Here is a 14,294-nt window from a genome sequence, read left to right on the forward strand (position 1 = left end):
CACCTCGTCTATTGTATTCTAAAGACGGAATAAGTAAATGCCAGCTAGAAAAATAGTAATAAACCATAGAAAAACAGGGACCCCCAGCTAGAAAAATAGTAATAAACCATAGAAAAACAGTGACCCACACTCTGTTACCGCTAGTTGCTGACATTAAGTACCCTATGCACATACAGTTTTTTGCTTGTCTCACTTGGTAGCGTAGTCACAGATGTGTTCCTCAGTGTTTTGTTTTAGTGTAGGCCTTTTGAAGGTGATTAATGGAGCACTCACAAGTGTGCGGAAGCTTCTCTTTGAGATTTCTTTCCTTATAAATGTAACTACAGGCAGAAGATATGAGTGCTGCATAAAGATGAGGAAAAATCAAAGTTCAAACATGACCGCGTACAAAAACAATATATAAACAACTGCTTCTATCCTTAGAGGTAGACAAATTTTTCTCCTTCCCCCAAAAGTCACATCAGCTGTGAAAAACAGACCGCCACCATTGCCAGCACACTTGAAGCTATGCATTGCAGCCCCCTTGGAAGCCTTTGCTCACTGATTTTAATCAGAAGTGCCAGGTCTGTATCTTCCCTGGAAAGCTGAGGAAGCTTTGACGATGAGACCCTGGCAGCTGTGACCGTGAGTGGGAAGCAGCAAAAGCCCACCCCGATGCATCTGAGAGGATTAACGTGAATTCTGAGTGTGTTTTCACTGCAGCTTCTCATCAGGAAATGAAATAAGGCATGGCTTGTTCCTGGAGGCTTTCAGTCTATCCTGAAGTATTTTATTATATCTCTAAGGTAAAGCCTGGCCCCACTGCATCAAGGAATGTTTTGGCACTGATCGCGGTGGGGCCAAGACATTGTTTCCTTCCCATTTACAACATTTCAGAGTAGATTTATCTTTCTCTACACGTCAATGAACAAACGTGCTCTTCAATATGAAAGGTAAAATGGGACGTTTTTAACTGAACCATACTTCCTGGAGGCACAAGTAACAAATTGAACAATTGTTACTCTATTATCAAGTTTCTTGAAAGTAAGAGAGCAGAGAAAGCCAGTGACTCTGTGACAAAACAAATGTTTCCTAAAATTGTTTTCTACATTCAGAATTAAATCCTATTTTCCCTTTACATGTTATATTTTCAGTTTATAATAAGAATGAAGCTTCCAAGCTAGTTATATTCAGATAGTTAAAATAGGCTCTTCCCTTCCTTCTTTCATGGAAAATTACTGTAACAAAGAACCTCGTGGGATTCCTCTCTGTCTGTCTGAATAGTTTCCAAGTTAGAATTTACTGTCTAGAAAGGGAAGGTTTCTGGGAGGACTGAAAGGACAACCTGGACCAAACAATTTGACTCACCTCTCTAAAATGATCTGTAAAAACAGGCTTTTCAGAGAAAAACTAAACTTTATCATTCTTTGTACAAAACTGGTATTTTTGTTTCTTATCATTAGATGTTCTTTGATAAGAACATTATTATTTGATAATATGGATCGTGGATTTATAAGGTCCTTAAGTACGTAGCTGTGTTATAAATGTTTGTCAATATAAGCTTCACCTATACTTCCATGTTATGCATAAGCCTAACCCTTCAAGACATGATAATTTGCACTTAGAACCCATTCTGGATCGAGTTAAATGGTGTATTGGGCAGGGACATCCAGGTGTAGCTTAGGTACTTATGCCAGGGCCAAAACCCTATATGTAATATTATATATTAAAAAAAACCCCATAATAATTATGTATTTTTTTCAGGAAAAAAAATATATGAATGGAATAAACCCATGAAGTTTATTGTTGGTGTGTTTTCCCTGCAGCATTCAATTATCTATTTTTTTCCCATCAAAGAGCTTTACAATTACAGGAAATGAGCTGTAGAGCTAATTAAGAAGACCTGCTGCAAGAGGTGATCAAGATCAAGCAGTGGTAGAGAAAATTCACCACTATGAAGGTTTTTGGTTTCACTGTTATTACTCAAAGCTGCTGAGTAGATAGGGTAAAGTGGCTAGAATCTTTTTGCTTATCTATTCAAACTGATAAGCAGCTGAAGTTGTTCTGATGGACTCCTTTGTTATGCACAGGCAGGTCCAAAATGCTAATTGCTTCCCAGATTTTAAAGGATATGATTCTTGCCTTGAGAAACTAATTGACAGAAAATAAAGTCAAGTGAGAGCTAATAAACTAAGCTGAATTTACGATCAAAACCTCCATTCCTTTTTGTCTCTTTGGTACTACCAGGTACAAAGGTTTGGTGTTGTCACCCTAGCTGCCAAAAGCCCTTAAGATATTTGGTAATAATTTGATGTAGTACATGCTGACATCTTCGTGGATGCTGATTATTTTACACGTGTGGCTCTTCTTAATGAACAACAACATTCAAAAACTCCCATCATGACAGATGTGTTTATTTATTTAAACGTACTTAAGCAAAAGTAATAAAGTGTATTTAAAAAGAAATCTGCTGAGGGTTACAATTATCAGCTTTTACATACAATTCCCATAGATTCCAATAAGAGCACAGAATAAGACTCTTCTTATATCAGTAAGGTTAAAAGACCGCCAGTGTTGCAAAGGATTTGCTTCATTAAAACCCTGATTCACTTGCGTTTACTTCATCCACAAATCCTAAACCTGGGGGATTCTGCTCTCCTTCCCCAAATTTGGTGCTTTTGCCTCTGTTTGTGTTGATGTACTTGTGTATCGTGCCGTAATACTGCTCTTGTGAACTGAAGGTATACAAGAATGAAATCTTCTTCCAGTCTTCATTGCTGGGAGTCTGAAACGGCGCTGGGTCAGTGGCCTCAAAAGAGCAATTTGTGTTTTTTTCTGCCAGCTTGGTTGCATGCTCTTTAGCCTTGATCTCAAAGAGCTCCTGATCCTTTTCCAAGTAAATTTTCCAGAACTTGAGCTGAAGATAGCTAACCGGGGAGCAGCAGCGGCTGACACGTGTTGAAATCAGTGCCACAGTCATGATGCTGGCTATCAGGGACCATCCTATCAGCTTGGAAAAGAGATAGATGGGTTAACGGCGGTTTTGCGTGGTCATATGTGGGAGTATAGAATTTATCATTGAAGCAGACGTGGAAATTGAAAGCAAAGATGCCCTGGAGTGCCTGTAACAGTCTGCTCGCTGTGGAAAGAGAGGATCTCATGCACCCAATTCAGCCAGCCTGACGGAGCTTCTGAACCCCTGAGCTGAGCTCGCTGGATTGAGGATGAATACCAAAAAAAAAAAGAGAAGGTAAAGTTCTTTCCTCTGTTATATCCAGCTTTCTTACCTTCAAAGGCGATATACTGACCAGTAGTTTCTGCAGAGGTGGTCAGTTTTACGGTGCAGAGGGTGTGGAATTACCCTGTCCACCTCTGGTACCATGAACTGGACCTCCTGCTGACTCCGTTTTATCTGCTCTTGGAAAGCACCTCCTCTCCCTGATGTCTGAGTCTGCTAAAAATAGCCAATTGTCACATGGCACAGGAAAAATCGCGTCCTGTATGTTTTGTAGGCGGGACATGGATTTGACTACGGAATATGGCGATTCATTCTTGTTATAGACATGATTTTAACATCCCTAAATAAAATCTCAGAGGCCCCACCTAAAGTGGGTGTCCTAGTAGATGCTGGTCCCTCCAGCACCCGGTGGTAGTTAGCTGGAAGCTCCAGGCACAGATCTCACAGCATCTCCTTTCACCTCAGGCTGGTTGTCTTCTGAAGTGGAAAACATTGAATGCTGAAGAAAAATGAGATTGTGTTCTTTTTGGTTCTTAATTTTGTTGAAAGTAGATCGCGTACGAAAAATAATGGTCAGTAATAAAAATGCTCTCACACTTTTTCTGTGTTTGCCTGACTAGTGTGGTTGTTTTTTTAGATTTCATTGCAATATCAGTAACAGTCAGTCTTCCTTGATTTTGTTCCTTTCTTACACTACCGGAATTCAATGGTATAGAATTTGCCCCTTTTCAGCCTCTTTCTTGGAGGAGCAGCATGATAGATATTTAACAAACGTAAACACTTCTTTTGTTTTAATAGACATTTGTACTAAACAAGGACTTATAAAAGTCCAAATAAGTATAATCTCTTAAAAACTTAACTTTATTAACCAGCCTTAATGTTTTCCTGAGAAAAAGTGATAAAACCCAATTTTTCTACTGCAGTTAAGGTGGTGACCAAACAAACCTTAGAAATGAAACTGGAGTGCTGCCAAGATTTTGGGGTTTCATTTCACTCTAAACAACAAAATCTACCCACAAGTGCTATTTTTTTGATCATGAAGTTTACCTTCAGCCCAAGAACAATTTAACACGCCAGATACATATTTTAGCCATTCTTCTATAATACAAGTGGGAAATTATGAATAGGTTCAAACACTAAGATTCATAGTCAAACAAGCTGTACTTAGTTGTTTCATTTGCCAGTTCTCTGTTGCAAGATCGTCTTCCTCTCTATTTGTGACCTCACCGTCCCCTCAGCTGATGTATACTTACAAAAGTTTGAGGAACTTAGAAGGGTTAAAGTGGAAAAAGAGAAGAGCTTGCACCATGCCTAAGTTAAATGGGAAGAAAACTTGCTGTGGAAAGTCCTGGTCTCTAGGCTGGTTCCCTGCCCAGCTTTGAAAGAGGTTTTGTAAATGGCAGTGCCGTGCAAGTGTGCAAAACGAGAAAATATCACAAATATACACTTGTTACCTTTCTGTTAGTGTCTTTTTTTTTTTTTTGCTAATCGTGAACTTTTGGCAGTTAGTCAGCGCGAGAGAGAAGGACTGTTCACAGTCGCCAGCGGGAACGACGGTGCCCTGAGCAGCCGGGGGGTTGGAGCCCACAGCGGGACGGGCGGCGAGGCTTTACCCGGGGACTGTGCCTGGGGGGGCTGAGCACTTCGCTCCGTGTCTTCACCGGTAACGTCACGCCGCAGGGCGGTTTGAGCAGCATCTCGTGGCACTCCCGTCCTTTTTTAACTGACACGAAGCTCCCACTCCCGTCCTTTTTTTTTTTTTTTTTTCCCCTCGCGCACACGAAGCTCCTCAGCAGGCCTCTCCCGCCGGCCGCGCGCTCGTAGGAGCTGGCGTGGAGTGGGGGGCCGCCGGGGCCCAGGTGAAGGGGGGGGACATGGCGAGGCTCTGGCTGTCACCGGTACCAGCACGAGGCGGTGGCGGCTGCAGAGCTTCTCCGGAGGGCAGCTGCCCGCCAGCAGGCCCCGCGTCCCGATGCTCACCCCGTAGCCCAGCAGAAAGAGGATGAAGGCAGGCACTGGGAGGAAGACGGAGCCGCACAGCGTGCCCTTAGAATTTCAGGGCCGCTCGAACGCCACAGGCAAGAAGCTGTGCTCGCTGGCAGCCCTCGGCGGGGACACGATGCTGTAACGCAGAAATGGCCGGCGGCGGATGCAGCAATTCAGCGCCCCGCGTCACTTCTCCGTTTTCTGCGTCCCCTCCCTTTGAGGAGAGTGAGATCTCGGGCAGAAAAGCAAAAGGAAGAGTGTGCTGACGCTTGCATAGTTTAGAAAAGCTCGCAGAGCTTTCACTTTCTGTTGGCCGTGGTGCAATGGGGCTGCACGGAGGCAAAGAAGCAGCTCGTCTTAGAGGAAACAAAAGAGCAGGGGTTCACTTTACAATATCAAGGTCAAGCAGAGACCACAGGGGAAACACGCCCTAGTAATCAACATTAAAAAAAAAAAAAAAACAAAAAAACCCAAAGATCTGTCTTTGTTTCTATAAAAATAGTGTTTGTCCACACATGCACTGTAACTAGCAATGGCTTAAAGCTCATCGTCTTTTCAGTGAGGCAAGAGATTCAAAGTGTGAACAAAATGTGACAAAACCACCCAGAACTGTGTACAGATTTTTATCCTGCCTTATTATTGGCAATATAATATGGTTTGTTCTCTTATGGAACTACAATCCTGCTAATTTTTCAAGCTGATTGATTAATCTTTTAAAAGCAGTTAGAGCAAATCAGCCAGTGCACACATAGCAGTGACCCAGTAAGTGGTTTCCACTGAAGCTCCAGCTACCAGGGTAGCATTTGCCAGGAACCACATTTTGGACTTCCTCCTCCATAGCAGGTAGTGGCAGTTCCGTAGCCCAGAAAAAACCCCCCACCCCTAAACCAGCAGAAACTAGACAGATGGTGTGAAGTGGAAAAATGATGGAAAATGCTTGCATAATGAAGAAAAATATCTGGAAGGGATTCCTGGGCTTGGAAGACTGAGCTGCTTATGAAAACATTTGATCCCAGAGTCCATAAGTTTCATTCACGCCCCAAGGGAGCTCAACCAGTCTCCTAGCTAAGATTTGTCTCATCTGAATCTCGATGAGGTGAACTGGCACTCAGAATTAAGGAAGTTGAAGCTTTGTTGCTTGCCCGTAGCCACGTAGCTAAAGCTCTCTGAGGTGATGTGGGCAGTGCAGTAATTTGCTGTCGTCACATACTTGGTGACACCGAGAAGTCCAACCAGCCGGGGTCACTGTCATCTTCCCTGCCACAACCACTTATCCAGGATTTTAGAGTCAAAATCACCTGCCTCTTGCATGAACTGGGAGCTCTCTGGCCTCCCTGGGTGCATCAGCAATATTAATTCATCCTGACCAGGCTTCAACTCCTGTAATTTATACTGGACTCCTTCTTCCTGGCTATTACCATGGCTCAGAGGTTAAGCACAGAGCCAGAGCCTCACCCCAGGCTCAGGCAAAGCCTGCCTCCAGCTAGGCCAGCCTGATTTTGGTACTGGCAAGACAGCAAGGCGTGATGCTGCCTGCATCACTCCATGCCAAACTCTGGGCCACGGGAACCAAGCAGGTGGAAACACAGCGGCTTGTCAAAACTCTGTGAGAACTTACAGTACTTTCAGTGACCTTTGGGGGGGTCATTTAAACCTCCCGAAGGACCCTTGCAGCTCTTTGGGCAGCTGAGTTGAGGGTGCAGAGGCACCAGAGCAGGCAGCACCGGTGCGGGCGGGGCGCTGGGCACGGAGGAAACGGTGCTGCTGAGATGCTCGTGCCAGTCGGGAGGATACTTTGCTTTGTTACTCTGCAGCAGCGTAATATAAAGACAATAAAAAGGATGCAAACCCAGCAAGAGTGAATCAGGCTGAAGTTTGAGTTAGTCTGGTCACCTCTTGGTTCCAGCGGAAAGCTGGGGAGGAGCAGGGGGACAGGGAAAGCAAGTTCAGGAACACACTCACACCCCAACAATTTCCAGTTCGGGGATTTCCTTCACTTACAATACCTGTTAATGTATTTCTTCTATAAATTTGTCTGGTCTCAGTTTTAACCCATGCAGACTTTTCTAACACCCAAGACATTGTATAGCAAGTGTGCTTAGCCCTCATTCTGACACCACCCCATTCGATGCCCCCAGGTTCTGGCAGGGGAAGGGGGAAACCAGTGGATCCCTGCCTGGACTCTCCGTCTACTCTTGATCTTGTACACCTTCATCATAACCCCCTCTTTTCCAGGCTGAGGAGCCCCAGGACATTCAGTCATTCCCTGTCTGATGTATACTTTTGTATACCCTTTTTTTTTTTTTTTTTTTTTTTTTTTAAATCCATGTTGCCACCTGAACCATTCTCTAGGATTCAGGTATCATTTTTCGTATGAGGGGAAATGGAGGGTATACCAGATTTGCAGTGCACTGAAGGTGCAGCTGAATTACAGTCTGCTACACCGGCACACTGACATGATTTTTTTTCTATTTCCTTGTAATGATTTATAGAATTTTAAGTACTTTTTGATCGTCTGTGAAGCACTGAGTTGATATTTTAGTGAGCTATGTTTTGCAACAAAAAAAAAATCTCAGTCCTCGGGGTAATCTCAGTCCGATCAGAGTCTATCAGTGTATATAAAAAGGCAGGATTTGGTTTCACTTTGAACACCACTTCCTCTGCACTGAATATGACCTGCTATTTTGCTTTCTGGTCAAGCAGTCCAATACCTGCAGTTCTTTAAAACAGAGGTTTCTTTTAAACTATTCAGAATAACTTTGTATTATTAGCAAATATCATATTATTGGCAAGCATCGATTTTTACATAGAGTCAGCTAGAGGCAATGGTTAGTGTTCCGTAAAACCTGAATGAACCGTGTCTGAAAAAGCCTTAGCAGATGTCAGGGTGGCAGAAATAAGAGAGGCAAGGTGAAATCGTGGCAAAAGCACCTCTTTTCAGAGAGAGGGACACGGGCTGCCTCTGAGCACCACTGGTTTAGCAGAGGATCCTAACGACCAGCAGCAGCTCTCTGGAGCAGATAACGACCACACAGGGAAAACAGTACAGAAAAGAAACCCTGCTACTTCACTTTCTGAGCCTAATTTTAGCAGTGTTTTATTTACGGGCAATAAAATATGATTTCAGGACCAGGCTTCCTGGGAAAAGGGCGGGGAGCCCTGTGTGAAAAAGGATCAACCCTCGCCTCCGAGCAAACCCGCTTCCAGTAAATACTCACAGAAAGAGGTGGGAGAAGGAGGAGAGACCACCCTGGCTGGCAAGATGTGTTAGGAGCCAAGTAGGGTGCAGGGACGGCCCCGGCGAGCCCCGGCTGTGGGCGGCCGTGGGAGCCGGGGGCTGGAGGGGGGTCCCGGGCAGGGGGAACCGGAGGGGCAGGGGGGTGTGGAGCCCTATGGCCTGGCCGTTCCTGGCAGCCTGTTCGCCTCCAAACGTTGCTCTCCCAGGACAGCTCTGTCTTGCCCTCTAAATTAACGCTTGTCTCACCACAACAGCTGTAAAGCATTAAGTGGAAAGTGTTCAGAAAAACGTTTTTCTGGTAGAGAACCCGGAGTTCCAATTTAATGGTTGGTTTTGCATTGATTTGCATTAAATTTCATGCCTTCCAAGGAGGATGAAAACAATGCAGAATGAAAAGAGACGTGCATTTTTAGAACAAAATGATTCTTTTTGCTATTTGTAACCTCTTTTCATTGTGAAATACACTTTATTAATATGAAGGGGTCAGCTGAAAACAAATTGACTTGTTTAAAAGTCTGATCAAGTTTCTCCTTGATGTTTTAATTTCTACCCTTTCATTTGCAACTGAATGAATCACAAACATTTTCTAGATGGAAAAAGCTGTAGTCTAGCTAGTGCTGTGGTTATATGAAATGCATAAAATGCATAATACTGGTCTAAATGCATAAAATGCATAATACTGGTCTAAAATGCAGTGCGTGTGTGTGTGTGCGTGTGTGCGCGTGCTGGGGGGCTTTGCCAGTAGATATTGAGTAGAACTTGCTTTAGCCATGTTAATAAATTCTTACAACTCGTTCTTTCTTTCTTTTTTTTTTCTTTTTTTCTTTTTTTCTTTTTTTTTTTTTTTTTTTTCTGGGACATTTTCTATTTGTTCAGAATAGCAAAAGTCTGGTTTTGTTTTTCCACAAATCATTCTCTTTCTAGCTGCTCTGACCAAGGCCCATCCTGTCCCCAATTCCTGTCATTAGTCTTATCAAGCTCAACTTCCTCTTTCGCATCATTAATCTAAAATCTTGTACGTCCACGGATGCAATGGAAAAGAGCAACTCAGCACTGGTTTTCTTTTTTTTAACGAGTGGATTTGCTTCTTTAAGTGAAAAAGTTGCAAGCTGCGTTTCTCAGTACCCAGTTCAGAAAGACATATGGAAAAGTCTGTTTCTTCTAGGAAAATTCTTGTAACACCTTTTGTTGAAATTAATGCTTAACTAGTGGGAGTCTTGCCTGCAAGCAGATCTGCACCTACTCTCCAGGTGGACTGATCTCCCCTGGAGGCCCATTACCTCAGTTTGTGAAACCGAGGAAGTTATTCTGACTTTGTGGTTGAACCAGCCTTCTTACATGTTTGTGGAGTGTCACACAGCTCAGTGGCACCACATAAATCATTAAAACTGCTAATACTTAGCAGAGCAGCGGCCTGAGAAGTAGCACTGTGACTGGGCATGTACAGCTTGCAAACATTTGTGTACATTACGCTGCTGTTTTAAGGCGTTACATTTCTTAGCAGTTTTTGACTGAAAATGAATTTTGGTGGGTAGGAAGGAACCGGGTCTGCAAAACCAAGTGTAGCTCTGGAGGAGGCTCTGATAGGTGAGCTCTGGTACAAAGTCACACGAGCCATTGCATTAATATTCTCTTGCTGTTATTTACTGCTGCTCTTTTGACACCACAGCTCCTCTACAGGTCTCATTTCTGGACAGGGAAGGTCCTGAAACCCAGCCCAAGCGTCCTACAGCAACCAGCAATGTGATGGCTTTACTGTTCAATCTACGCTAATCTACAATGTATATGTGCCATAAATAAATCTGAGTGATTCTTTAAGTGTTGCCTGTGGATTAAGTGAAAAAATATTTGTTGAGTCTATAAGAAAATACGTGATACTTTCATGGGATTAGAAAGGTAGAATTTATGATAAAATTAATGAGCCTTAGTGAGGCAGATTGTAGAGTTAACTCATTTGTAATCAGGTAAATCATCTTGGCTAATCAACCGGTCAGTTCTAAGAAAACAAAGCTCAGCCTTTTTCATTTAGTATGGAAAATTAAATGCTATAAAATTACTTTGCAAATTTAAGCACATTAAATCCAAAATATTTCTATACTCTTATTATAAATGTTTCGGAGTCCATGTGTCCTTGCTTTCTTCAGGTTATGCCATCACATCTTGCTGCCTTGGAATTGCTGAATACCTGAGATTTGATTCTGCTCCACACCTTGAGTGTGTGTGCTTATGTGTGTGTGGCTTAAAACTGTCTGATCATCTGCTACAAAATATGCTCTGTACTTTTTCATTCAATTAATCCTTCTTTCTCTTTTTAAACTTTAACTAATTAACTAGTTCTTCAGTTCATGGTAGTATGCTCCTTTCCCCCATCTCCAGTTTCCCATCCTGGGCTTCTTTGCTCCTCAAATTCTATTATTTAAAGAACTTTTTTCTGACAGGAAGGCAGTGCAAGAGCTGAGACCCTAAACCCTTTCAAAGCTCTCCCCATGAAGTTTAGTTATGCCAATAAGTTCACAGCCTTTTCTGGGGAAAATCAGGTGAGCAACTTATGAATGGAAAAAAGAAAATTAATCTTCCTGTGAAGGGATGCTAGTCATTTCTTCTTGGTAAGTTTAGAAGACAGGCAAACCAATCACCCATATGAAAGAAACTACACAAAAATATTAATACCCGTGAAAAGAAATTTATAGCAATAGCTACTACTTCTAACATACCCCTGGGGGAAGATAACTTCACCAGGAAGCACTACTTTGTCAAAGGAAATGATGGGTGTTTAGACTTCACTGCAGATTATTCAACCCCTCTTCCACCAAACAGCATACATGACATACTAGATATAGCAGATAATGAAAATGTAGCAAACACTTCTCTCTGCAGAATGAATATTCATCCCACTCTTCATTCAGCAGTGATGACCACGAGGGAGGTCTAGAAATGGTCTCAGCCCCCTGTAACTGACTTTTGTTCTTACAGAATTGAAATGTTTCTGGCTTCTGATCCTCAACCTCATTTGCTCATGTAGGTTTTCTAATCAATCTCATTCCTTACCTGCAGAATACTCGAGCTGTTTTGGCTTACCACAAATGTATGAGCTGTGTCAGGCCCTATGGTCACTACATCTGGCTTGTATTAAAGGTTGAACTCTATTACAATCAACAGCACTTGTGTGACTTGTGTGTGCACTTTCAGTACCTGCCTTTTATACGCAATGGCATTTTAACTGGCAGAGAAAATATTTTTTTTCTTTCCTTTTTTTTTTTTTTTTGGATAGGAGGATATGATTCAAAAGGAAAGAATGATAGATGTGACATAAGGAGAAAGCATTCTCAGTTGCCTATATTTCATGTTAGCAGTAACTTTCCAAATCCCAAGGTCTGCCCTAATTTATTCTGTAATGCTCAAAAACTCCATCATCATTGTCATTTTATTTGCAAGGCACTTTCAGCTGTAAATATTTTATAGCATTATTTAATAGAATTATTATTCTATATTCCTCTGCCTTACATAAAGGCAGAGTTATTTAAGTGCCCTCCCAGGGACTTTGGTCCTCTGCCCATTTTCCCATTGCTAGTAATCGGCAGTTGGGTCCACTAGAGGAAACTTCATGAGGCATATAAGTTTGTGTTTTGCCAGAGTTTACTACTTCTACAGTCAGAGCCAGATCCTCCGCACAGCTTACTGGAGGAACGTCCTGTGGACCCTTGGGCACTGAGGCAGAGTAAGATATATGGCATTTTAAGGCTAATCCATTGCATATTATTCACCACTTACTGGGGAAATGGGACGTCATGATTGCCAATGGGTCAATCACAGTCACCTTCATTACCTGACAAACTTAAATGAAAGAATACAATAACTTGCTCAAAACAAGGGTTATGACATATAAAAAAAGACAAGCATGAGAGAAGGGAATATAGTTCTAGACTATAATCATCAGTTAAGATCTACTATAACTTCTTTAACATTTTTACTAGGTCATGAAGCAACTTGGCCTTCCTTAGCATGTCCCGAAGAGTTCGGTTCCTCTCTGTATGTATGCATTCGTGTGCTCCTTAGTATCTCATGGCCACTGCAGTCATGTTCAGTTTCACTGAAGATGAAATCTAAATTCTCATGAAATTGCTAGATTTGTTGTTGACATAAATGGCTGCAACCACTATGCAGTGTAGAGTAGCAACCAAGGCAAACAGAAATGTAAATTAGACACCCATCTGTATTAGTTATCATCAGGATAAAAACTGATGCCAGCTTCGGGAAGTCCCAGTGATAATCCTGTTTTTCAGAGTATTTTTTGGGATCTGCTTATATATTGTGTAGTTGGGTACAGTTCTCCTGCCTGCCTCAAGCAGACAACATCTATGTTCCTTCCCTGAAAGGGTCCCATGGTCTTTCTTTGAAGTGCTTTGACATTATTTGTTTCAAGGTCGAATTCACTTAGAAAACAGTCTGTGTACTGATGACAGAATGGGTATTTTCAGCACTGGATTGCACAGGCTTCCTGCTGCAGAGTGCTCCTGGAGTCAACTGCCAACAAAGGGCAGAAAATAACATTTTGGCTTTGTTAGATGAGTCTGACTTACCAACCTGAAGTTACTCTACTGAATTTTAACAGAGTAGCCACAGCAAAGCAATTAAAGTCAGACAAAAGTATATTTGATCCCAACTAAGACTTTTGCAGACCAAATAAACGTGAATGTAATGTCCTGGTGCAGACATACAGCTATTTTCCAAACGGTATATGCTTTCAAACACTAAGAAAAAACTTTTAATCAGTGGAAAATACATAGGCCAACAGAAGAATTTGATGTATTTCAGACATATAACCCTTCAGAATAAGCTTTGATCTTACAAGTTTTAAGAAATGAGGTAATGTGCTCCGTTCCCTTTGCTTCCTTTAGTCACAATGATGCATATAACATAGCTGATTTTTAGCTGGACTCAAAAAATAATTAAAAAAATCTAAGAACCAGATTCCACCCTCAAACATACACAGCGCTACCTGTGGGGTGAATTCCCATTCACTTTGTTCAGAATGGACTGAACTAACTTTAGTCTAATTTAGACTGCAGCCCTGAAATGAAGCACGCATGACTGAACATCAGGCACTGAAGAGAAATTGAGTGAAGTCAGTGGGTCTCAGATGAACACAGGAACCCATCCACGTACACCTAGTTGTAGGATAGCCATCTTCTCCTGCGGCCAGAGATGCAGAAAATGAACATTTTTAGAAACCAAAAAGAAGCAGAGGGAGCAGAAGCATGTGCCAGAAACACTTCAGTGTTGTGATTCCATTCAAAATAGGGAGTGAAAGATAACTTCACTACGGGGTACCATACAGTGACATTTCAAAAGTTGTTCAGGATACCCAATCCAGATGAAATTCGTGCTAAGTGCCACTGCCATGGACATAGAGCTCACTGAAACTACTTCCCTCTTGCATTTCAGACCAAGGACAGAAAGATGAGGACAGCATCCTCTCTTGTGTCAGCAAGTGTTGGGCAACGCCAACCTTCTCCAGTCTTCCCACCAGCCAGTAAGGCTTTCGGGGCTGATCCCATTTACTGGCTGTTCCTCACCACACTTCCTAGTGAAGCAAGGGCAGCTCAGATTTTTCAGTGTATGCTGCCATCTGAGGGCTTGAACTGTTTCTTCATTGTGACACAAACACTTCTACCCAACAGCCTGAGCTGCTGGTTGCTGGTGGCATGGAACCATCTGCTCTTCCATTTGCCTCAAATTCCATTGAAAAATTATGATCTTTGATAAGGAGTAAGGACAAGGAGAATGGAAGCAACGAATGGAAGCAAAACTTACACGACCGTTGGAGAGAGACTTTTTAAAGGCTCTGGCCTG

The 14,294-nt window shown here is 42.4% G+C and overlaps 1 protein-coding gene across 1 annotated transcript; it reads right to left on the minus strand.

Moving 5' to 3' along the window:
* Positions 1 to 1,134: 1,134 nt before the first annotated feature.
* Positions 1,135 to 2,995, minus strand: LOC104358366 (calcium homeostasis modulator protein 6; the record flags this gene model as incomplete). The annotated part of the gene is made up of 1 exon (XM_042796149.1): positions 1,135 to 2,995. A coding segment is annotated over one exon (423 nt), but the record flags the coding sequence as incomplete, so codon positions are not given.
* Positions 2,996 to 14,294: the final 11,299 nt, after the last annotated feature.

The sequence above is a fragment of the Tyto alba genome, unplaced genomic scaffold (assembly GCF_018691265.1).
Source record: "Tyto alba isolate M040663 unplaced genomic scaffold, T.alba_DEE_v4.0 Super-Scaffold_22, whole genome shotgun sequence".
NCBI lineage: Eukaryota > Metazoa > Chordata > Aves > Strigiformes > Tytonidae > Tyto > Tyto alba.